Source organism: Rhinolophus hipposideros (genome assembly GCF_964194185.1).
Source record: "Rhinolophus hipposideros genome assembly, chromosome: 1".
NCBI lineage: Eukaryota > Metazoa > Chordata > Mammalia > Chiroptera > Rhinolophidae > Rhinolophus > Rhinolophus hipposideros.
The window spans coordinates 107,895,760-107,921,248 of record NC_138047.1 but is presented as its reverse complement, the minus strand read 5'-3'; the positions used below and the strand labels follow the sequence as shown (position 1 = coordinate 107,921,248).

Genomic DNA, 25,489 nt, shown 5'->3' with positions numbered 1-25,489 from the left:
CTGCACCGTCGCCCTGCAGCTCCCCTGCCTGGGTTCCATTCCCCTGGTTCACCTGCCCTTCTCTGCCTGCTGAACTTCTACTCGTCCTTCAGAACCCATTTCCAAGGCACCTCTTATGGTCCAGCATGCCCTGGGGTGGGTCTGCCACATCCTGAGGCTAGCCGTGTCCCATGGCGCACATGCTGGAGGGCGCCATCTTGGATTCTCGGTTCTCCCACTGGGTGGCGTGACCCTGGATGGCAAGTGCCGGGGTTCTGTTCATTCTGAATCTTTGATGCCCAGAACAGTGCCTGGCACATAGCACAACGTTGGGAAGCAGCTGGTAAATGGCTGGGGCTCGGGGCAGTCAAGGTCAGGGGTTGTGCAGACCAGCGGTCACCTCCTTGCCCGCTGCCCCAGCTTCCCTGTCGCTGGACGTGTACCTGCACCAGAAAGGAGGTAGGGCTCCTCGCACGCCTCAGCTCCCCTGCTGGCTGGCTCTTTAATGTCCCATGTCCCCAGTACCACCCATCACAGTCTCGAGACAAACCCTCCACACACCCTGAGATCCAATATGTGGGAAAGAAAGTCACATGGAAGAGTTCATCCTAAGAACAGAACCAGAGATGTGGGAACAGCGAAGTACAAGGCCACTCACCACAGCTTTCTTTACACCTTTATATTCACAAAAATGGAACGTGACACAGGTACCTGAAATGAGGCTCCGGTTAAATAAATAATGCCTCCTTCCGCGGAGAGCATGTTAACCAGCCACTAAAATAGTGGTTTTGAAAATATGTGGGAGCACAGGAAAATGTTTAACATGTAATATTAAATTGGGATTCAAGATTTATAAAACATGTACATATTTGCATCTTAAAAAGACTAATGAGAATAGCCACCTCAAGTATTAACTGTTGAAATCTTGTAAAGTGTGTTAACACAGGGGATTTGTTCTTATGCCTCATTTATTTTACAGCTTCCAAAATTTCCCTAATGATCATATGTTGTAATTTTTTAAAAATAAGGTATTTATGGGGGAGAGTTTTCTGGAGCAGAATGTAGCGACACTCTTATTAAGAGTCTCTGTAAAAGGGGTAAAGATGTAACTCATCATCCTGCTTTGGACAACGTGAGGTCGTTACCTCTGATTCACGAGTGGCACTTTGTGGGTTTCCATGTGCCCCGTAAACCCCTGGCTCACATCTGTTCCAGAGCTTCTGCCAATGCCAAAATACAGGAAACCCCAGCCCCCCGAGATGAGATGGGCAGGGGGCTGTGGCAGAGGGTCTGGGGGCGCTCAGGGGAGGCACTGACCCAGCCAGAGTTTGATGGGGACCAGGGAAGGGCTTGGTGGGGAGGGGACATACGGCACAGTGGGGATGGGGGCCAGGGGAGGCAGGGAGGGACCCGAGGAGGCTGCTGTGGGTGGGGGGAGGCCCAGAAGCCCCCAGGGAAGCCCCTTGCCCCGTGGAGGTGGAGGGAGAATTCTCTACCAGGAGAACCTGCGAGTGTCAGGAGGACCAATGAGACGGCCCAAGGCTAATGCAGGCCTGGGAATCAGATCGTCACCACAGAATGCCCAGGGGGCCCCTCCCCTCATGAGCACCTGTCTCTGGTTTTGGAAAAAGCCTCTGAGATGAAGGAATGGATTGGGAAGCCATGCTGTGGGCTCAGAAGGTACAGGGTCACCTCTGTGGGCTGGGCTGTCATCATGGCTGCAAGGGAAACCAGATCCCCCTGCAAACTGTCAGAAAGCTACACTCAGCACAAACGCTCTGCTCAGGGCAGAAGTTGCCGGGACTGCTCCGAAGGACCCAGAAACCTATGTCCTGTCTGCTTCTCCCTGAGACCCCTTCTAGAGCCTGGGACGGCCTTTCCGGCCTGCAGGAAAACGATGGAGGAAAGCACGTATGATGGTCCGTGCCATGTGGGTGAGCCCAGGTGGCATGTAGCTCTCTAAGGGTGCGTCCCACATGGGAAGCCGGACTTGGGCCTAATCAGGATGGAGACGGCCAGAAGATTCCCGTCGCTTGCAAGGTCAGCAGCTGCACGTCCGTAATGCAGTCTCAGGTGAAAAAAGGCATGTGGGTACCTGCTGCACATGGACATGACAAAGCTTGGTGGGATGGATGCTGGGAGGGTGAGGATGGGCATACCTGAGAAGCTGCTTGGCCATAGCAACATGGGAGGTACTGAGTAGGGAGAGCTGCCCAGACAGACAGGAAGACCGTGCTGCTTGAGGACCAGGGCTGGATCTTCTTTCAGGAAGTCCTCCCTGATTATTACCACTCCCTCGACTCGACACAGTGGGCGTGTCTAGTGCTTCCTTGGTTCTCTTGGTCCTATCTCAACGCAGATTACGTGCCATTATCCTGGGCTGTTTCACTTATCTGTACCCCCTACTAAACTGAGAGTCTTGGGGGTCATTTACCATAGCTTACTCAAACCTGGAGCCTGGATGGATGGATAGATGGATAGATGGATGGGAGAGACATAGGAAGGGGAGAAAGGAGGAGGGAAGATCAGCAGGCAGAGAGCACAGTCAGTACTAGTGCCTGGAAGGCATCAGAGCGTGGGACAGAGGGAGCCCGGATCTGCGGCAGGGCAGGCATTTGTGTCAGCACAGAGGGGGTGCTGAGGACACTGAGGGATTTCCTCAAACTTCCTGTGACCTCTCAGCCACCCAAATCTTGTCCCAGAGCATTTTACAGGCATCTCAAAGCCTCAGATTCTGACCTCATCAGGATGTTGATTCAAATTGAATTATTTATTGATTAGACTCAAACCCTGGAAGCTTTTAAGGCAGCACCTCTCTCGATCCCTATCTGCTCACAGTCTTATTGAAATCAAACTCAGATCTCCATGGTGATGGGAAAGCAAACACAGAGAGAGACTGGCTGGGGAGTGAGAACGTAGCTGGTGAAAAGCCAACCAGACATTGTAAGGCAATGGATTGAAGAAGGAAACAGCCCTCTGACACCTACTAAGTGCAGATGTTTTACACACGCTATCTGTTGTCTTCATAACAACCTACGAGTCTGCGTCAGGCTCAGTGTACAGATGAGGCTCGGAGATGAAGCAGGGACATTCCAGAGCCAGAACGGAAACCAAGATCCATCTGCGTGGGGCACAGACCCACAGAGGAATTCTAGAGCGTGCGCTAGCCTGAGGGGAAAGCCCATTACAGTCTAAGACTTTCTAACAGACTCAAACCCCGTCTGGCTGGGCCACCAAAGGGCACAGAATATCTCTAATTTTCCCATCTGAAACCTGTGGCTACGAGAACTCAGCACCTTGTGCCTGTAAGACCCTATCAGCATAACTGCTCTCATTAGCCCTGACGTTTGAGGACCCGGAGAGACACGCTGTGTCGCCCCAGGGCTGTCCACCGGCTTCTGAAACACTGCACACACAGCTTGGCTCGGCTCTGTCCTTCTCACCCTCATGGCCGTCTGTGGATGTCCCCACCCCCGGCTGTCATCACCTCTGCTGAGAAGGTCCTTTATGCTTCCTTGTATTAATGAATGTCAAGAGGTCTTTGCATGGCTGTGGTCTGCTCAAATTCCTTACACTCTGCATTTGTAACACTTATCGCTAAAATTCTGTGTTCAAAAAGAGAGAGAAGGAGACAGTACGAGAACATGAAAGCAAACCTAACTTTAAATACAACAGTATAAGAGCACCGTACCATTGTATGGGAACAGACGTGACCGGAACATCTCAAATGTCAGCTCTACTGGAGTACAAATCCATAAAACAGAGTTTCCCAAAGTTAGTTCCATGGAAAACCAATCCTAGGAAATGCTCAGAACAAAAATAAAGTAATACATAAATATGAAAACTTATTAAGAAAATTAAATTAAAATCAATTTAATCCAATTAAACAAAAATTAAATTCAAATTTAAAATGAAATAAAATATGATAAAAATTGAAGATTATGGAATCAGGTGAGGTGGAAAAACACTGCATGACCTCGCTGGAGATGTGTGACATACTTCGGCATGTTAGGGGCACTGGTAAGTCCTACTGCAAAGAAATGTGATTCTTTTCAACCTAAGTATGTTTACCAAACACACACAACCACAGAACACATATTTTTTGGCCTCCCTGTGATACTTCTGTTATTCAGCAAACATTCACACCCCGACCCTACAGTGTTCGGCATGACCGTGTGACTTGCTTTGGCCAATGGGATTCTGTCAGTGTGATGTGAGCAGAAGCCTTAACCATGCTTGTGTCATTGGGTTTGGCTCTTGAGCTCCAGCATTGTGCATGAGAAGAACCTATCTTGATGGCTTCTGCCCCATAGGCTTTGGTCACAGAACAGACAACAGATGAAGCAGACCCATGCCGTCCTGCAGCCTGAAGTGGGGCCACCCAGCCATGCCCAGTCTACAGGAACCAAAACACAGTCAGCACAGAGGTGTGAGAATTAGTGCTTGGTATATACCACTGAGTTTGGGGGCAGCTTGTTACACAGCATTATTCTCACAATAGCTGACTAATACATCATCCTACAGAAATATTGTTCTGAGAACTGCACTTTGAGACATTACAAAATGACATGAAAAAAACATTCTTAGGAGGAAATATCCTTAGAAGGTTCTAGGAAAGAGTGAATGGCACATGGTAGGGGCTCCAGACACATAGCTTATAATTAAGGGTCCCGGAGTGGACTTGGGCTATTTGCAATGGAAAGGCAGGGTTTAAGAACCAATTAAGCAACCCAGTGGAAGAAGACAGGAACGAGATATGAGCAGGTAAATACCAGAGGACGAGACTGAATGGCCAATAAACAAAAGAAAGTATGTTCAGTCTCATGAGGAATCGGGAAAATCCAAAATAAAACCACAATGAACTCCATTCTCACCTCCACTTAAGTGCAGACATTTAAAGTCTGATAATTCAGGACCTGGAGCCAGAGTCACGCCGCAGACAGACTGGCAATAGGGAGAGAAAAGGGTGCTAGAGCCACAGGCCAGATGCTGCCTGCAGCCCCATGGGAAGGGCAGCGCCCAGGGGATGAGGCCCCTCGCACTCCCACAGCAGAGGGAGGCATAACTCAGCCAGCGGACGTGAGCCGCAGGGATAAACACCGGAGCCAAGCTGGGAGTCTAATCAGATTTCTACACACTGCATGGTGCCATTTATATCAATTTTAAAAGCACGCTGAACTGTGGAACGTATTGATTACAAATAGGCACAACATGTGCACTTAACATATGGGCATAGTTGGGGATGACCCACACCAATTTCAAGGCAGGAGTCACCTGTGGGTAGGCGATGGTGGGCCGTGCAGGTGGTAGGAGGGAGGGAAGAGTCGGCCTTAATCAGAATCTGTACCAGTGTGTTTTTTAAGCAATGGAGAGCCCAAGCAGAAACCCATGAACACCCCTTACAGCTGGGGAACCGCCTGGGTTAGAGTAGCTGCTGCGGTAACACCTGAAGCCCTAAACTTCATTGGCTTCGTCTGTACTGTTCCTGCTCACCATCCACTTGCCCAAACTGATCAAATGATTCCAAAATAACTTCAAGGGGAGCCGGGGAAGGGAGGAAATGCTTAGATTATGTGGTGAGATGATGGTCTCTGATACATGGACACCTGGCCATGGTATACTCCATTCCACACTTTCTATATATGTTAAAGATTTCATTTTAGGTGAAGATAGAAGAGAATCACTACCCCCACCCCACCCCAACAAAAGGTATAGGATTCCACTAAGTCACTCAGAAAAGCTGAGACCCACCCACTCCAGTACTCCCGAGTTTGCCCCTGACTGGGTCCTGCCCAGGTCAAATGTGCCAGTGAAATGGTAGGGCTGGCATGGCGCTCATACCGTCGTGGTTCAGAGGTGACAGAGGCACAATGTCATGTGGGCTGTGAGACTGGGGCTGTCATTTCAAATCTGCTCAGTGTGAGGTCACAGATAGTCCCAGGGGCTGCACCGTGGGAAGCTGAGCCATCGTCAGCTTCCTCTCTGGCTCAGGCTGCTCCCAGGCTGCTCTTGCTCTGACGGCATCAGAGCCAACTCTGTGCTCCTGGGCCCACACCATCCTCCAGACTTGCCCCATAGATGTAAGGGTCTCTCAGGTCCGGCAGTGTTTCCCAAGAAGCACCTCACCATCTGTCTTCCATCCATCCATCATCCACCCACCCACCCACCCATCCATCCATCCATCCATCATCCATCCATCCATCCACCCACCCACCCATCCATCCACCCATCCATCCACCCATCCATCCATCCATCCACCCATCCATCTATCATCCATTCATCATCCATCTATCCATCATCCATCCATCCACCCACCCACCCACCCATCCATCCATCCATCCATCATCCATCTATCCATCCATCCATCCATCCATCCACCCACCCATCCATCCATCCATCCACCCATCCATCCATCCATCCACCCACCCACCCACCCACCCATCCATCCATCCATCATCCATCTCTCCATCCATCCATCCATCCATCCACCCATCCATCTATCATCCATTCATCATCTATCTATCCATCATCCATCCATCCACCCACCCACCCACCCACCCATCCATCCATCCATCATCCATCTATCCATCCATCCACCCACCCACCCACCCACCCATCCATCCATCCATTATCCATCTATCCATCCATCCATCCATCCATCCACCCACCCATCCATCCATCCATCCACCCATCCATCCATCCATCCACCCACCCACCCACCCATCCATCCATCCATCATCCATCTATCCATCCATCCATCCATCCATCCATCCACCCATCCATCTATCATCCATTCATCATCCATCTATCCATCATCCATCCATCCACCCACCCACCCACCCACCCATCCATCCATCCATCATCCATCTATCCATCCATCCATCCATCCATCCATCCATCCATCCACCCACCCATCCATCCATCCACCCATCCATCCATCCATCCACCCACCCACCCACCCACCCATCCATCCATCCATCATCCATCTATCCATCCATCCATCCATCCATCCACCCATCCATCTATCATCCATTCATCATCCATCTATCCATCATCCATCCATCCACCCACCCATCCATCATCCATCCATCCACCCACCCACCCACCCACCCATCCATCCATCCATCATCCATCTATCCATCCATCCATCCATCCATCCACCCATCCATCCATCCATCCATCCATCATCCACCCGTCTATCATTTATCTCATCATCCATCCTTGCAAGAGGAGAGGCTTGGACAGGAGCCAGGGCAGCAGGGGAGTGAGCTGACAGGGCTGCTGGGACCCCATGAGGACAGAGGTGGAAGGGAGCATGGCTGAGGGGACAGATGGGGACAGGTGCAAGAGCCACTGAGGAAATCCGATCTAGGAGCTACCACCAGAGTTTGTGATGTGCTGTGCAGCGAGCTGAATGGTGAAGCCAAAACGATCTGTCCGCGTCAGGCCCCCTGAGACTGTGCGTGACCTTATTTGGGAAAGGGGTCTTTGCAGATGTGACTAGGTTAGAGATCCCAAGATGACATCATCCTGGAGTACCCCAGTGGGCCCTAAATCCAATGACAAGTGTCCTTATAAGGAACACGCAGAGAGAAGACAGGAGAAGGTCATGGAAGATGGACACAGGTTGGAGTGAAGTGGCCGCACGGCAGGCCCCCAGCCAGCGGGCAGGATCCCATCCAGAGCCTTCGAAGGGAGTGCCCACACTTTGATTCCAGACTTGTGGCCTCCAGGACTGTGAGAGAACAAACTCCTCTTGCTTTGAAGCCCCCGGTTTGCAGTCATTTGTTCCCGTGGCCCCAGGACTTGGGGACGAGGGCAGGATGGGCTGGTCTGAGTGAGGGTTCTCTTCAGTTACCGTTAGTCCCAGGAGGCTCCAGAGGGAAGGTGTGGGTGGAAGGACCAGCTCTGTGCCCTTCAACAGCTGATGACAACAGTGGCTTTCCCAAAGGGGAGGGGCTCGCGCCCTCCCTGCCCCCTCTTGCATTGATTCAAAGGGCTCAGAGGCTGAGCAGAGAACACTACCCCCAACCCAGAAGAAAGGGGCAGACCATTGGATCATCAGGGCCAGCAGGGGTGAGGGGTGAAACACTGCGGACATGCGGCTCATGAAGTGAAGGACAATTAAAAAGGCACTGGGCTTAGATTTCAGAGAGCCTTTTCCAGAATGTAAATATGACACCTGTCATTACAAATGTATTTATTGTGATTACCCAGGAGGCTTGGTGCACGTATAATAAGTGTGTCTTCAATACCCCACGTAATACGTGTTCTCCAGGTACAGGCACTGTCAGCCCATGTCCACATGCACCTTAAACGACAGACAGAGGGCGAGGGGCGGGGGGCATCATGACAAGAGGCCAATGACAACCTTGCCACTTCTAAACAACACTCATGCAAGTCCCCAAAATAGAGGGGCGGTGAGCAGATAATGGTCACAAGAGAAAAGGTGATTAGCAATTAGACGTAGAGAACAGCTCGCCCTCGTGAGGAACCAAGGAGATGCAGCTTCCAAGAACTCTGCAGTCTGTTTGGGCCGTTACAGATGAGTGGTCAGACCCGAGCTGGCGGGCAGCAGGGCGCTGCCCCAGGTGACGGCTGGCATTCCTCCTGACAAAGAATGCGGCCTGCAACGCACCAGCCATAAATCTGCTCACACGCTCCGGCTCCGTGATGTAACTCCCTGAAATCCATTGCATGGAACAAAATGAAAAGGAAAACGACATGCCTAAATTTTTTATGGCAGCATCATGGCGAAGCATTAGAATGAATCAACTGGAGGGGCTGGTCCACGGCCATAAAAAAATGATGACGCTGATGATGATACAACATGGAAAAAGTGGAAACAGGTATGAAAGGAAGAGGAGCACAGAGCTCTGGGATGAGTCTAGTAACTGCACAGACAGGGCCGCAAAAAACGGCGAGATAAACAAAGACAGTAATTGCGCCCAACGGGTGGGGACGTGGGCGAACGTTCTTGAAATGACTAATGCTTTGGCATGTATTTTTAATGAAGGAAAGGAAATGTCTGAGTATAGAGACAGTGATGAGGAAGGAACATGGAAAATTAAAGTCTGTTGATGTGTTGTGGAGAAAAACTAAACGGTGCACTGTTCCACGGATATTTCATATATTATCTCACCCACAACTTCCCACTCAGGGGTATTTTGTCCCCACTTCACAGGTAAGGAAACTGAGGCTTTGGGGAGGAATGAGGAGCCCCCTGGGAATGGCTCCATGGCGGTGGTTTGACCTCTGGGCCTCCCCACTTGCTCCTGAAGAATTCTGCGTGGGAGCCAGTAAACAAGGAGTGCGGGTCCCCAGCCTGGGGCCAGCTGAGGTCAGTCCCACCTCCACCCTGGCCCCACAAAGACCTGCAGCAAACTTTAACTGCACCCAACAACTTTGTCTGTATAAGCACAGATGACACATGCGCTATTGGGACAACATTTACGACATCCTCATTTGCTGTCTCCAGCCACGCCAGGTGCCACAGGGAGTGGAGGGAACCGACCTGCTGGATAGATGAGCCAGTGCCACTGCAGACCTCCCACCTTCAATAGTCACTGCTGTACAGGACCGAGGGTGAATGAGGGGGCTGGGGAATCCTGCTGGGGGGAGACAGGACTCAGTGCCTGGCCACTTGGTAGCCAAGGGGACCTGTCCTTGGACCATCCACCTCATAAGAGGCGCAGGGGTAAGAAAACTCAGGGCACCGCGACAGTCCCCTTGACCGAGCCAGCTGGCCGCAAGGCAACACAGTTCCCTACACAGCAAAGAAAGGACCCCGCTCAACGTGCCATTTCAACAACTTCCCAGAGCATCATGGAAATCACTCACCAAGAACCAACAGAAAGGACCATTGAGCCCTTTTGCTAAAAGCTGAGCCAAACACTGAAAATACGTCACTTCAAGGTATCTGCACACACATCAGGGGTTCTGAGAAGCAGTTTGGGTGTTCTGTACAGATTTCAAGTAGAAAAATGAATTAATGATTACGGGAATGAGAACACATCTTGGAAACCAAAATGGTTCAGTGAGCATGTGGAAGTGGCGAGCGGTACACGGAGGAAGCAGAACCCTCGCAATCCGAGCCCCAGGCGCTGGGCACCCCGCTTCTCGGGTGACAGATGTAAATGCTGAACATGATAATCACCAAGATGATTTCTGAAAACCTCCTTCTCTCCCTCCCCATTCAAAACATCAAAGGGCCGCCTAACGTTCTTGGACTGAATTCACATTTCACAAATAAAGAGATCTCCCCCCATCGTCAGCGGGTTATTTATTTACCGAGCTCTTCGGCTGAGCCAGGAAGAAAGAAAGCTGCCTGGACAATGAGGCTGATGGGCGTGTTTGCTGGACACCAGGAGCTGTGGCCGAAGTTCAGGGCGCAAAGGGGATTGTGCACTGACCTGAATTCACAGGAAGCCCACTTCCTGAGGGGGGGAAGGGAGGGGTAGGAGGAAATAAAAAACCAGAAAGAAAAGGAAAGACGCATTCTGAACGACTGCCTATTCTCCAGTGCTGTGTGTGCCTACTGACAAAACTCTGAATTTGCTTTCAACTTCTCCTACATGCATCTTCTAGCCAGAGAAGAGTCGCCAGGCAGCCCACTCGCAGAGCTGCTCCAGTGGCATTTGGATCTCAGCCTGCAGCCTCGGGAGATGCACAGAAGAAAGGCCCACCCTCGGGCTCACTTACCGCCACAGAGAACTTTCCAGAACCTTCCCCATGTCCGCATGGTAATACTTCGTCAAGATCAAGATCACCTGTGGTGGCAACAGAAAGAAAAAGGCAGAAATCAGTGGGTTTTGAGGTTCTCAAAGAGGGATATGATGACACTCGCCCCACCCAGCACCCAGAATCTGGGGGTCTCTGGGGTACCGGCTCCCCAGGCCTTCCTCGGTTGGCTCCAGACACCGCGCAGCACAGCACTCCGACACAGGGCTGGTTTCTGCCCTGAAAACTCGCGTCTGCTCTCCAGAATGACTCTGAGAACATGCCTGTCCATGAGGTCTGCCCAGTAGCTGCCACTCGGCGGGGATCATTCAACCCCAGCCCCGACAATCTCCAACTGTGGTCAAAGGGACAGCTGAGGCAGTGGTCCCAGGGCGAGTGCAGAACACAACAGGCCAGGCTCCCAAAGGTGAGGCTCTGTCCCACTAGCACCCTGGACGACAACCTAAATCGGCAAGGGCTGCACCCAAGACAACAGCAGGCCCGGAAGTGAGAGCTGCCATTGCTTTGCTCAGAGCGGAGGCTGACAGCAGAGCCCATGACCATGGGTTGGGCGGATGTGAGACGGTAGCCCACGTAGCTGGACGTGTCCGTCCATCACCCATGGCACACACACTTCTTTCCTTGTCAATTAACTATTCTCCCCCTTCACACACACACTGGGCCCTGCCTACCAAAGCCATTTTCACCACATGCCTGTGCAAACAACTCTGCTATTTATGAAAGTGAAAACTAAATGTGCTCGTCAGCATCCCAGGGATCCACAACACAAACATATGAGCAACACTCACAAGGAAAGGAGGACTCGCTGGCCGGCCGCGGGAAACAGCCCCGTCCCCAACAGCCACTGCACTTTCATGTACATCAAATCTCATTGCACTCACTGACATTCCCTGTCAGCCACTCCGACACTCCCGTTACCATGGGAACCCCAGGAGGTAAAGTGGGAACAGCCCAGGTTCCCAGCACAACGCGTGAGCCTGTTTAACTTGGGGTCACCACACTGGTCATCACCAAGCTTGGCTCCCTCACAGGAGCTGAACTTCCTCTGCTCTCAGCATGGCTGCTGCAGACATGGTCTCAATGATCTTTCTTTCGCTGGTGATTAAAGCGGGGAAGATGTGAGGGGGACGCCAACCAAGACGGGTCTGTGTGCCTTTCAGAGGCAATGATGATTAAAAAAGATCGCAGGCCCGTCAGTCAGTGGAGGCGCGATGGGGCCCTCCTTGCTCCGGAACAAAGCGGTTCTCCCCTGCCAGGCTCTCCGGCAGCCCCGAGTGAAGCCAGAACCCTCTGAAGCTCAAGGAAGGCAGGCAGAATGACAGGGCCTGGATCACAGGGGATGAGCGTCTTTTTAACCTATTGATTTATATTTTATAGTCTTGCTATTCCCAGAAGGGATTTCAAGGAGCCAGAGGAAGGGACCTCAAAGTCCATCAAGACTGAAATCTTCGAGGCAGCATTCTGATCAAGCAGTGGGCTTGCACACCTCGAGGGTTAGGGAGCTCACCCCCTAACTCGGCACGGGTAACTTCTGCCCACGTGGACTAGTTCTGGATGATCCCTGAGCAGGGCTAGTTCCCCTCCTGCTCCCTTCTGGGTGAGAGTCTCTACTCGTGCGCACCTCACTTCCTTCTCAGCTCCAGCCACTCTGGGCCTTTGCACAAGCTGTCCTCCTCTTAGGACCCTCTTCCCCAACCCCCATGCCTAATGCCTTGTTAATTCCTACTCAACTTTCAGATCTCAGTTTAATTGACACCACCTCCAGGAAGTTTCCGAGACCCCTCCCTTGAGGTTCACAGCCCCCTCCATCCTCCCCAGACCCTGTCCTCCCCTCCCCCTCCCAGCATGGCTCACAGGAGCTGTTTCCACCACTAGATAATGAACCCTTTGAAGGAGAGGACAGGTCTTGCTCACTTTTCATCACTCCCCCATGTCTCTGTGACATTGCCTTCCAGGAATGGGACATGCAGATGTCTGACCCACTGGGTGGTCGTCACCCAGGTCTAGCCCAGGCTCTTTACCCGGAAAGGCCAACCCTGCCCCCAGTGAGAGAAGCCCACCTCTCGGCTTTCCCCACACCTGCCCGCCCCTGAGGCCACTGGGGTTGGGGTTCCAAGGACACGAGCACCGACAGGAAGCCGCTGGGCTTCCTGTGACCCTGGGCCTCAGCCCCTCGGTCATTGTCCAACCAGGTCCCATTCGGCCTCGCGCTGATGGCTGGAGACACGCACACTCCACAAGAGCCGTGCCGACCGGCCAGGTACCCTATCTGTACCACACCCGCTGTTAGGAGCTGCCTCCACCAACGTGCCCATCTGACACATGTCCAGACCCCCTCCAGGCCAGGGCCCTGAGTCTTCAAAACAGCCAGTGGGCACGCACTGTGAGGCAGCCTGTCACCTATTTGCCTTCCAAGGGTTCAAGAATAATCAAAAAAATCACACATGCGCAGGCCCAATTCAGTTGTCAATCAATAAGCACACTGCACAAAAAATAAACGATAAAGAAAGAAAGAAAAAAAGAGCAGCAAGAACTCGGGGTTAATTGTGAACTCCATTGGAAAAAGGGAAAACTGGGAGTTGACCTATGAGCTCCCCCCCCCCAATCACTGATGCCCTCCAGGCCAAGCAGGAAGGGCTAGCCCCACTATGCTCTAGTCTGGGGCCTGGCTGCTCACAGTGGGGTCTGGGACCTGCCAGCAGCCTTCCCGGGAGCTCCTAGAAACGCAGAACAAGGAGAGGGCCCGTGCCAGACCTGAGGACGCAGAATCTGTGTGTTAACATCAACGTTTGAGAAGCTGCACTGGCAGGTCCCCACCTGCTTGCCCACATGAGAAGCTGGGTCTCTTAGTACCACTGAAGAGGGTCTGTCCTCTCCATCCTCATGCAGCGGACCATCCCCCGCTGACCCAGCAGCAAGCACACACCACCCTTAGGCTCACACTCCCGCCAGGACTCTCAGTCACCCCAGGGCCTTTGCGTATGCTGATCCCTGTGCTTACAGCATTCCACCTGCCCCTCTACACTGCCACCCTGCTGCTCGTTCTTAAAGCCACTTCCTCCTGGAAGCCTTCCCCAGCCACCGAAGGCTGTCAGATCCAGGAGAGGCGGCACCAAGTCCACCTCTGTCTCCCGAGCGTAGCCAGGTGCCAGCACATAGTGCGGACCCAATAAATAACTGCTGAGTGAATGAATCAGCTGCAAACCAGCTCCCAAAAGCCAAGAGCGACTCCTGCTGTCGCCTTTCCCCACCCCATCCCATCTGTCCACTTGCCCAGGGGTGGAAGTTGACTCTGGAATGTGTACGACATTCCATCACTCGGAACAACAGAACTCACGGGTCTGGGAGCCCACGAGGACTGAGGCCCAGACAGGGGCGGCTCCAGCCCAGGGTCACCTGGCACCTGTGTTACCCTATCCCCAGACTGGGCTCCTTTTCCCACAGCGGGCAGGCATGAGCTCGAGCTCTGCGTCTTTGGGGCTGAGCCCCATCCTGCTCTGCCTGATGCCCCCCAGGGTGAGTGAGGCACACGGCTAGGAGCCAGCCCACATGGAACCCTCCCTTCGCACTCTAGCGTCACTGGAGAGTAATGGAGAGTAATGGTCACACGTCCCTAGAGGCCAGGATGACGGAGTGTGATAGCACTGAGGAGGGCTTGACATATGACCACCCCTTCCCTCCTCGGTGACCAGAAGGAGAGCCCGGGGCTGTTGGCTGGAGAGGTGGCCCTGGGCTCCGAGTCACCCTGGCCCCAAATAGGATCCCTTTCTTCCCACAAAGCTGTGCCCTCATCTGACCAGTCTGTGTTGGCTGCTGGGGGCCCAGAAGAAGCCCAGCTGCAGGAAGAGAAGTCAGGGCCACACAGCAAGTGCCACGTCGAGCTGGTTCCCTCTCCCTGGCCTTGAGTATACAACTTCTTCCCTGCCCCCCACTGCACTTATCAGAGGTGGCGGGAGAGGCGGCCACGGCACCGCAGCCACCGGAGAGCAAGGGAGGAGCAGGGAGGGTGCAGCAACGGAAGGCTTCCACGGCTCTCTGTGAATGCAGAAAGCACAGACGCCACCCAACGCAAGGCCCTCGTTTCAGAAGCCTTCGCCATGACAAGGAGGCAAGTGGCTTTGGGGGAGGAGGGTTTCTGAGAAGAGTCTGGGCTGGGAGGGCTCTCATACCTCTCCTTCTAGGAGGAGTGACATGGAAGGATATGGGCAAACCAGGCCGCCAGGGCGCTGTAGCTCTGAGCGCCAGCTTTCACCCCACAAAGGCGGTTTGCCCTCAGTGCCCTGGCCCTCACAGGACCCTGCCATCATGTCAAGTAGCATCATGGGGGGAGGCTGGGTAAGGATGCCTGGAACTCTGTGCTACTTGTATAATTTCTTGTTATGATTCTCAAACAAAATGTTAGAAGAGAGAGACTTGAGAAATATATAAACCGGATACCAAGTAAAGGGTTTGAGACTGTGCAAGCCTCCCACCTTCGCCCGCCCACCTCCATTGACCTCAGGACACAGCTGGGCCTCAGCCATGCTCAAGCCCACTCTCAAGCCCGCCCTGTGGACGGAGGCCACAGTCCACACGGACACCCATCAGCACAGCAGCAATGGGGGGCGCCCTCCGCATGATGAGAAGGCCCTGCCCAGCTGTCCCCAGTACATGAGGACCGGAAATGGGGTCGGATGTAAGAAAGAAAAGAGGACTTGGGAAGCAAGAAAGAGAACAAGTCACATGAGCCGTGGCCTTGAACCCGTGACCCCTGCCCACCAGTGGCCATGGCCCTTTCTTCCTGGGAGGTCCCATCCCGAGCACTGGCCTCCGGATGTGCCCAATAAACAGGCACCTCCCGATGGACGCCCAGGACTCACGTCCCCTCCCGATGGACGCCCAGGACTCACGTCCCCTCCCGATGGACGCCCAGGACTCACGTCCCCTCCCGATGGACGCCCAGGACTCACGGACCCGTGCTAGCTGGTGGCCGACACACTCACCGTCCATCACTGGACGCTACACACTGACAGGCTGTCCTTGGTCTTGGTGGGCCCCCTCGGGAGCCAGTGTGCAACACCCCTCCGCACCGGGCCACCTGAGAGCCCACTGTGACCCAGCGAGGTCCCCGTTACACCTTCTATGCCAGCTTTGCACAGGATGCCTTACAGCTCCAAGCTCAGATCACAGCATGGTCGTACGTCACCACTCCTCTGCGAGCCCTTGTGCAAACAAGAGGCTGCATTAAGAATGACTGACCTCGAGGTAAGGCCTCGAGGCCGCTGCACAACTGACCGACTCCTCGGTACATCCACCTGGAGCTGGGCAGCTCTCCATCTCACATTTGCCGCAGCACTTGGCAGGGTTTGGGAATGAATGAGTGAGTGAATGAACAAATGCACGCATGACGCGTGGACACGAGCTCCAATCAGGCAGGGTGGCAGCGGCCCACCTAGAACACGGCCTGCCCCTTTTGCACCTGCAGTCTTTCCCCGTGTGCTGCTCTCCCTTTGCTCTGCCTTCCAGCCATTCCTGTAACACCCTCAGCCTCGCCGGGCACTCCTCCCAGGGACTCACCGCAGGCCCGTCCTTCGGGGAAGACGTCCAGAGCCCTCACGTGTCCCAGGTCGGTGACTTGTCTGGGTCCCCACCGGCCCTGCATGCAGTGGGCTGGATGCAGCCCAGCAAGGTATTTCCACCAGGAACCTGTGAGCATGACCTTATTCAGAAAAGGGCCTGTGAGGATGGAATTACAGATCTCAAGATGAGATCATGCTGGATATATGAGGGGCCCGAAATCCAGGGACAAGTGTCCTCAGGAAGAAAAGGAGGCATGACGCCCAGCAGAAGGCCCCAGGAAGATGGAGGCAGAGATCGGGCCGGTCATACATCCACAGGCCAAGAAAGGACAAAGACAGCAGCAAACGCCTGGCAGCTGAGAGAGGCGGGCGCAGTCACCTCTGCCTCGGGAGCCAGCCCTGCGACACTGGGACCTCACACGCCTGCTGGTTTAAATCAGTCTGTGGTACTGAGTCACAGCCGCGAGGAAGCAAACACCCTGACTTCCCACAGTCGGCCTTCTGCTGCCCATGGCTCTGACAGTCCACAGTGACCCTGAGGGCCAGGACGTGCTGTGTGCTGGGCTCCAGGCCCCACGCAGGATGGACAGAGCATGGTGGGGAGGGCCGTCCCCACTCAAGGAAACGTCCTCCTGCCCAGACTCTGCCACGCCCACCTGGAAAACCCAACTCCATGTCCGACGTCACCTTGGGGACCACCGTGGACTCCGGTCAGAACATTCTCCTCCTCTCTGTGTTTCCACAGGAAAGACCACCTGTACTCATTCCTATCATGGTTGAGCCAGGTCCCCCCAGATGTGGAAGGACTACGCCGTGGTGACTGTGACCTTGTTTAAAGACAGGAAAACTAAAGTGAGGTCGTTAGGCTGGGCCTAACCCAATGTGACCGGTGTCCTACAACAAGGGGAAACTGGGACACAGATAGACGATGTGCACGGAGGGAGGACGGAGTGAACACGCAGGGAGAAGACAGCCAAGGCCGCCTGCAGCTACCAGGAGCCCGGAGACAGACGCCTGGATCAGACGCCTCCTCACGGCCGCAGAAGGAACCGCCTGCCAACACCTTGGCCTTCTGGCTCCAGCCAACACATTTCTGAATTTCAGCCACTCTCTTTTCGGTCATTTGTTACGTTGGCCCCAGGACACTAATACCCGTTTTCCAGATGAGAGCACAGGCTCAGCTGGTTCGAGGTGACACAGTGAGGTACGCTCCGCGCTGGCCCAGGGACCATTCACTCGGACACCTGGCCTCAGACAGAAGACAAGCTGGGAGGCACCCAGGCAGCAGCCCCGCGCCCCGGAGCTCCCCTACTCGCTCCCTCCCAAGTGCCACCTCAGGAAATGCTGGGGTCCCGCCTTGGGCTGAGACAGGTGACAGCCCCGCCCCTCCATCAATCAGGTGTCTTTCACAGGCACGAAACCCAATGCTTAAAAAAAGAGAGTTGGGAGCTAAGCTTCTAAAGGACTTCTATTCATCAAAATCAGTCAGCAGAAAATAGATGTAGGAACATTACTGAGCTGTGGAAAACGGCGTTTTTACATCAAATCTGTTTAAGGGATAATGTATATTTTAATAGGTGGGTCGTGGTAGACTTGCCACCCCAGCTGTCCTGTGAAAATATTATTGGCTCTTCATTCCTCATCACCTGATTGAATTTGAATTTCACCCATTACTCCTTTTTAACAGTCACTTTAAGTAAAGTTATTAATGAAATTATAAGATTCTTTTCTTCTATTTTTTCTTTTTTTGCCCTTGCTGTTCAAAATGGTGCCCTAGTGTTCCTACCTGGAAGAGCTGGCGTTTTTCGGATCTATTTATGGCAATAAAAAGTTGCTATTGCACCTCTCTCAACACACAAAGTGCTCAGGGTCTCTCCTGGGGGTGGGTGGGCATGGCTGGTCCTGTTTTTAAAACAAATCCCTCCCAGGCGCCGGTGCCCTCCCCATCCAACCCGCCAGCCCCAGCCAGACAACCACACGCTCATTTCTTCCAAGACTTTCTCTTTGGAAACAATGCTGTCACCTCAGAACAGAGGAGCTCGGAACAAAGGAAACGCAGATGAAGGGAGAGAGGAGCCTAAGGTACATCCAACCGGGAAGGTGAGATTTTGGCTACAGGAGCCTGGAACGATGCCCCTTGGCCTTAAGGAGTCCAGACAGGCCGGCCACCCCCAAAGGCCAGTGTCGGGGTTGTCAGGAAAGCAGGGGGCCTGGTGGTCAATACCAGCTTGGAGCAAGCCTCTCGGGACACATCTGAGCTCTGCGAAGACTAATTTATCTTTTCACGAATGTCGGCAAGAGAGATTGATAATGGAATCGCGTCCCTGCTTCTGGAATCTACCCTCCTCGCCATCTGGGGTACAAGATGACTTCTGGGGGCCCGAGGCAGCTGGGCCTCTAGGGCCACTTCCTCCATAAAAAAATAACAATTATATTGTACAGCTGCTTTGGTATAAAGAAGGGCATATTTGTATTATATATCAAAACATTTCCTTGACCTAAATATTTACTTTTCTTCTGACCTTAACGGAAATTAAACCATTTTTGTGAGTCCCTAAATGTCTTGTGGACCCTGGTAAGGAGCCACAGACCCTGCAGCTGCCCCCAGCGGCCCACCCATCCGGTGCCTTCTTCCCACCCTGACCCCTGACCAGCACCCTGACCCCTGCACGCTGGATGGACCTGCAGTCTGCCCCCCAGCAGCCCCTGAACCTGGTTCTCAAACGCAGATGGATCGTGACACTCTCTCCATGCACCCGGGACAGCGACTTTGACACTTCCTCCCAGAGGGGATCCTGTTAAGAACCTGAGGACATCTAGAAACATACAGGCCCTTCAGCACAATTTTCTGCCCCATTTCAGGGTTTAGGGACCCGTGTGGGACCCAATCAGTCTACGGGCCCGTAAGCCCGCCCATTCCCGGCAGGTGGGCAGAGATTCAGTGCCTCACGGGGCCATTCCACCTGGGGACAGCCCAGGAGATGCCAGCTGGGAACTCACTGTACAACCAGCAGTGCTACGTAAATACAAGTGAGGGTGATGCCGCCATCACTCCCAGGCTGCCCGGAACCCCATCGCTGGCCGCCAGGGCCTGCGGGACCACGAACCCCATCGCTGCACCACTCGGCTCTAGGCACCACCAGCTTCGGGGCCTGGCTCACCTCACTTCTCACCCCGAAATGCCTCCCCAACTCCACAAGGGACCCCACCCACCCTTCCGGGTCCTTCGAACGTCTCGGAGCCTCTCCTAGCTCAGACTTTCCCCGGGATGACGGCGTTCCTTGGACCTGAGTCACTTTCTTCCTCGTACCCCAGCCCATCGTGCTGTGCGCTCTCTCCCTGGAGACAGCTCAAGGGCGGGCTTGGTGCCCACCTGCAGAGCCCTGGCACCAGGAAGGGCTGGCGCAAAGCTGGGGTTTGTGACTGGTCGTCTGTCAATGCTGCCTGAATTACATCTTGCCTCCTCTCACGGTTCACAGTTGGGGTCCATCCCCAGTACCTGGCACACAGTAGGTCCTCAGGCTACATGTGGCTACAGGGCAGAGTTTGTGCCCTGGGTTGGGATGAGAAGTGTCCAGTGTTCTGGGACATTGTTTCGCAAAGAAAGTGTAAGTGGTACTTTGAATAGGAAAGAGAGTGGGGGCGGGGTGCTGCAGGAGCCGTCCCTCAGCCTCCAGACCCCTCCTGTCACTCACCCACCCCTGCCAGGGACACCAGCTGTGGTGGGGGATGGGGAGGGGGCGGTGGGGCAGTGGGAAGGGGAGGTTTCTGCAGAAAAGGGATCTTTCAGGTGCTGCCCTGGCACAGCCTGTGATGGAACCTCCTGCGAAAGGCTGGCCCTGGGCACAGACTGCTGTCCTCAGGCTCATCCCCCAGCTCTGTGCTCCGGTGTCTGCCTGGCCACCCCTGTGCCACAAGTGGCTGTCCTTTCCCAGCAGAGCCTGGAATTGTTGTCAGTGTCAGGCAGCCAGACAGCTGAAGGAACCGGGGCCTGGTCACCCCGGGGCCACGTCCGACAGCTGCACCAGGGCCATCCAGCCAGAGGGCACACCCCTGAGACTGTTCACACCAACCCACTTCTCCTTAAGCAGCGAATGTCACATTGTTTCCACAAACGGCAAACTGGGCATCACCTCCATGGAAGTCACACAGGCCGTAACCACAAAAACAAGCCCAATGAAAACAATTCACTCTCTCCTGCCACCTGCGGTTTGCCCTAGACAGCTCAGGGGCCGGGGCCAGCCCTCGCTTTGTCATAGGAACAGGGAGCTGTCAGCGGCCTGCTTGCCACAGGTCAAGCTGCTCTCCTATTGTCAGCGTGGGGGAGGGTGGAAGCAAGGCTGAGATCCCCTTCCAGGCCCCCAGGGCCATTGGATGCTCCTGTCCTGCCAGCAGCAGAAGTCCCACACTTTGGAAAACACGCTGCTTCTCTGAATGCAGAATCCTCCACCTCAGTGCCCCCCCTCAGCCCCCCAAACCACCCAGGAATCCAGTGACGGGGAGCTCACTACCTCACAAATGGGACTCCCACATGACAGGAAACATCAGTGAAATTGCCAAGAACTGTCAGCAACTTCAGGTTCTGTACAAAACCAAGCTACAGCAAAATCCCATCCTCTGCGAATGCTCTATCTGCAAAGCCCAGAAGCCGTGCGGCTCCAGGAAAGATCCACGCAGCAGCGGTGCTCCTCAAACAGAGCAGCTTGTGGGGAGGCCCAGGAGAACCTCAAATCCCAGGCTGGCGTTGAGTGTGTCTGAGAACAGTGACTGTGGCCCCATGGGCCCTTAGCTGGACTTTCTGACCCATGAGCGGCCGTAACCGACGTGGCTTCTGGGAGATGGCAGCCTCCCAAGGAAGACTCCCAGTGACATTGGCAGAAGCTGCTTCCCAGGCTCTCTGGGCGCTCACACTGCTGCTGGAAGTGGCCGTCACTGACTAAGAAATCATGGGGAGCCTGTGACGCAAGACATCTGGCATCTCACCATCCTGTCCCCAGCCGGGCTCTGGGCAGCGGGAAGGCAGAAAGCAGTCACAGACTGTGGAGGGGGGACGAGGGCCCGAAGAGTCAAATCAGGGCAGTCAGGCTTGGAATGTCTGAGAGCAAGTATTTTAAGAGAAGCATTTTTAAATTAAGATTTGGCGACTTCTAAAAAGCAAGTTTCTGCAGCTGTCTTCATCATGTTTCCCCAGCGTGCCACAGCCTAAAGAAACACAGGGCTTTCGTGGAGGTCTCAGGAGGAATCCTACAAATAAGGCGACATATTTCTAGAGAGCCCTTTGCCTCTGCTTAGAGAGTCCACAAAACCTCATGGTCTGGAGGATTCTGCCCCATTCTAGCCAGGCGGCTTTGGCAAGTTGGCATCTCTGTGAGCCAATGGGACACCAATAATATCTGCCTGCCTATGGTGAGAAGAATGCTTAGTGGGGACACTAATACCTGTAATTCTCATCTGGGGAGGGTGGAGCCTCATTCACACGTCACTATAATTGCAGCAATCCAGCCAAGCGGCCTTTTAGCTTGCATACTTCATACTATGGGGAGCTCCTTACATTCCAAAGCCCTTCTCATGTTTAGCTGAACCTGTCGCTCTGAGTTGCTACCCATCAGTCTAGCTCTGCCTGGGCAGGCCACAGAGGCTGCGTCTGCTCCCCACGGCCACCCTATAGACACCCAACAGCAATCCTCTCCCTCTCCCATGACCAAGGCTGAGGTCGCCCAGCTCCCACTGAACTTGCTGCAAACCAATCACAGGGGAGGTAAACCACAGCCTAGCTGCGATTACTGAAAAAATCTGTATTTTCAAAGCCAGTCCTCATGAAGAGCTGGCCCGTTCTAGGGTTCACCTCCATGAAACCCAGCATCCTTGGCCACCCTCCCAGGACAGGGTCAGAGGACAACAGAATGCCACGACAACCGTACACTCCTGCTGCAAATGCATGTGATCGACATACCGATTGCACCAGGTCAATGATATTGGAGAACTGAAGGGCTCTGATGAGAGCCTCTCTTTTGCTGCTTGTCTCAGTCAAGGTCAATTAAAACGCCAAGAATAAATCTGTGTCCATGTGGATAATGGCGCAAGAAGTGGAATGTGACCCCTCCACTAATCGAGACCTCACAGAATGGGCCCACGCTTGTTGGGACAGACCTGGGTTAATTCTCAGCTGCCAGTGACCGTCTGAGTGGGGAGTGAGCCTGGGTAGCGGTGGGGACTTGTGGCAACCTGGGCATGCAATGGCAAGCAGCGGGGAAGCGAAGATGTCTTAGCAGAGGGGAAGGCGAGGCCCCCACACAGGTGCTTGAACTTGTCTGAATAGACCCCCCCAACAGTAAACATTATCCAGGAGACAAGCAATGGGGATATTTCAACAGAGACGTTAGTTTCATTCAAGGTTACTTTCATCAACCCAATTGGTTTTATATCCAAATAAATAAACATGACCCTGGCTTCTCTAAATATTTCAGGTTAGTCTAAAGAATTCTAGCTAAAAGCAGAGGGTAAAAAAATATATCCTACATCATGAAAGCTGGGGTATATTGGTAACTTGTTTGGAGAAAAGAAATGGCAGAAGCATTTGGGTCCTGGGCACAGAAGAAATAAGACCTTCATTTCTGAAATCTAATTTACAAGCTCTCCCCAGGGGGCAGTCACTGTATCTTCCTGCGAAGGATGAGGATGGGACAATTCTGTTGAGACCCAAACATATGGCTGAATGTTACCTTAAGCATATCAGCTAGAACTCTCCCTTCACGGGAGTGACTTGTTCTAAAACAGAACTGTCAAATCCGACTCCACATGTAAACCTCCTGAGCCCATCTGGCTAAATCACGTGCTTGCTGTTTCATTACCAGCTGTGGCGGAGGGCATCCCACCACCCTGGGTGAAGGAGCACCCTGCCGCCATCACATCCGGGCTAAAAACAGAGTCGTCTCCATCAACTTGACAAGACAAGGAACTTGAATTAAGGACCCTGTCTAAAATTAACAGCGATTGAAAGTTAATGATGGGGCAAATTTGGCAGAACTATTTCAACACGCATTATGACGCGGGCTCGGCGTTCAGATGGGAAGCTGATGTCATCAGTGCCTGTCAACATCCAGCTGAGACCAGGCCGTGCGGCTTTGTGAAACCCTCCCTTCCACTAGAATCAGACCCTTGGCAGAAGGTCTCATCTGTCACCCCGTCAACTGTCCCCAGGTCTGGGGCTGGGCTAATACATCTGCTTCTCAACATTCAAAGCCATTATCTCCACCACAGACAAAAACCGACTCAAAATGGATCCTAGACCTAAACCTCTAAAACAGGGAAGAAAATCATTGTACTCTGGGTCAAAGACTCTTAGGTAAGACATAAAAGCATGCACTTCATCAATATTAAAAACTTATGCTCGAATGACAATGTTTAGAAATGGGAAAGATAATCCACAGCCTGGGGAAAAATGTTTGCAAAATACACATCTGTTAAAGGAATAGATTCCAGAACATATAAGGGGCTCTAACAATTCTCTAATACAAACACTGCAACAAACATCGCCCAAAATTTGAACATTCACTTCACCAAAGAAGATACAGATGGCAAATAAGCACATGAAAAGATGCTGAATAGCACTAGTCATTAGAGAAACGCAAATTAAGTCACAAGCTATCCACACACGCTTTTGAGGATGGCTAAAATGACAAAGTTGACCATACCAAGTGCTGTCGAGGAGTAGGGGCAACTGGAACCCACCTGGCTCGGAGGAGGGAATGCAAACTGGTGCAGCTGCCATGGAAACCATTTGCTTGGAAAGTTAAACATGCACTTACCACACGACCCAGCCATGCCACTCCTAGGGCCGTGGACACATGCACACAAAGACCTGTGCACAGTGGTTGTGTTCCCTGGGGAAACGACAGACCCCTAGTCCTGCCGAGCAGCACGCACGGCTGGGATGCAGGGAGGGAAGCCTGCACTGGGGGTGGGTCTTGCCCAGACAGTCCTGCACGGTGGGCCCCAGAGGCCAGGGCAGTGGTTCTCAAACAGGTGAGCGGAGGAGGCATTTGCCAACGTCTGGGGACTCTTCTGATGGCCACGATGGGGAATAGGCCAGAGGTGCTGCTAACCACCCTACAATGCAAAGGACGGGCTCCACAAAAGCGACAACAGCAAAATCATCTGGCCTACAATGTGAGCAATGGCCAAAGCGGAGAAACCCCCGAGGAGGCTGTAGGATGATGTTTTAAGAGAAAAATGGTGATAAATCACATCAGCAGCTGTCATACGTAACATGGCTCTTCTAGAGGGGACCACGTAACATGGCGGCTGTCATACGTAACATGCTGATGTGATTCATCACCAGGGTTCTACCTGCACCTCCTCCAGTCCTTCCACGGCCCTGCAGAGCAGCCTTTACTTTAAAGATGAGGATTAGGGCTCAGACAAACCACGGCTTTTCTGAGGGCCTGCAGTCTCCTCATGACGGGGAGTAGGCTGGGACAAGGGCCACAGCGAGCTGACAGCACCCACCCACCCCCCGTGTCTCCTGGGGCTGTGCATGGGCGGTGACCAGCGGCTCGGTCCACCTGCCAGTTATTACATCCGTAGGTCCCGGGCCCATGGCACCACGGGCCTCTGAGCTCACGGGCTCCTCTGTGAACAGAGAAATCCTTGCGCCCTGGGGAGAAGGAAAGAGCAGGCTCCGACTCCACTCATCTTTTTCCCATCAGATCATAAATGAATAGTCCCACCAACACCAAAATCTGGAGGCAGAACAAGGCGAAGTGCAAGACCTAAGTATGAAATAATGAGTTTGTAATCCTTCTGAAGAGCAGTCAGAAGGAGAAGCTGACATCACCATGGAAACCAAGGAAGTGACGTGAGGTTCTCAAGGAGGACAGTGGAGCCACTTTAGAGGTGCTCCAGGCTGGAGATGGTGTGTGATCCGCCCACCCCGCTAGGCACAGGCTGCCAGGATGGGCCTCGGTGGCCTCAGCACCTGGTGGGCACCTACCCACCATGCTGGGATGGGTGCCTTCTCCAAACCCAGGATCAGTGGGGCAAGGGGGCGCTGTGCCCTCAGAACCTGCAGTCACAACCCCTGCAAACCGCGGCAGAAACGCAGCGAGAGGGTCCAGGGGGCACCATGGACCTTGGGCAAATAGCGGGCACCCGCATCTGTGCGTGAAGCACTCCACCAACACTCAAGAAAGCCCGACTCTGACTTGGCCCTC

At 53.4% G+C, this 25,489-nt stretch overlaps 1 protein-coding gene across 3 annotated transcripts in view; it reads right to left on the bottom strand.

The window, feature by feature from the left end:
- The window catches only part of SORCS2 (sortilin related VPS10 domain containing receptor 2), a 403,856-nt gene that overhangs the window by 234,301 nt on the left and 144,066 nt on the right, over positions 1-25,489 (bottom strand). For all 3 annotated transcript variants that reach the window (XM_081054902.1, XM_081054900.1, XM_081054901.1), the window contains exon 2: positions 10,681-10,748. In XM_081054902.1, coding sequence (XP_080911028.1) covers positions 10,681-10,712 — 32 coding nt within the window. In that variant the 5' untranslated portion in view covers positions 10,713-10,748. The remainder of the gene's footprint in view (positions 1-10,680; positions 10,749-25,489) is intronic.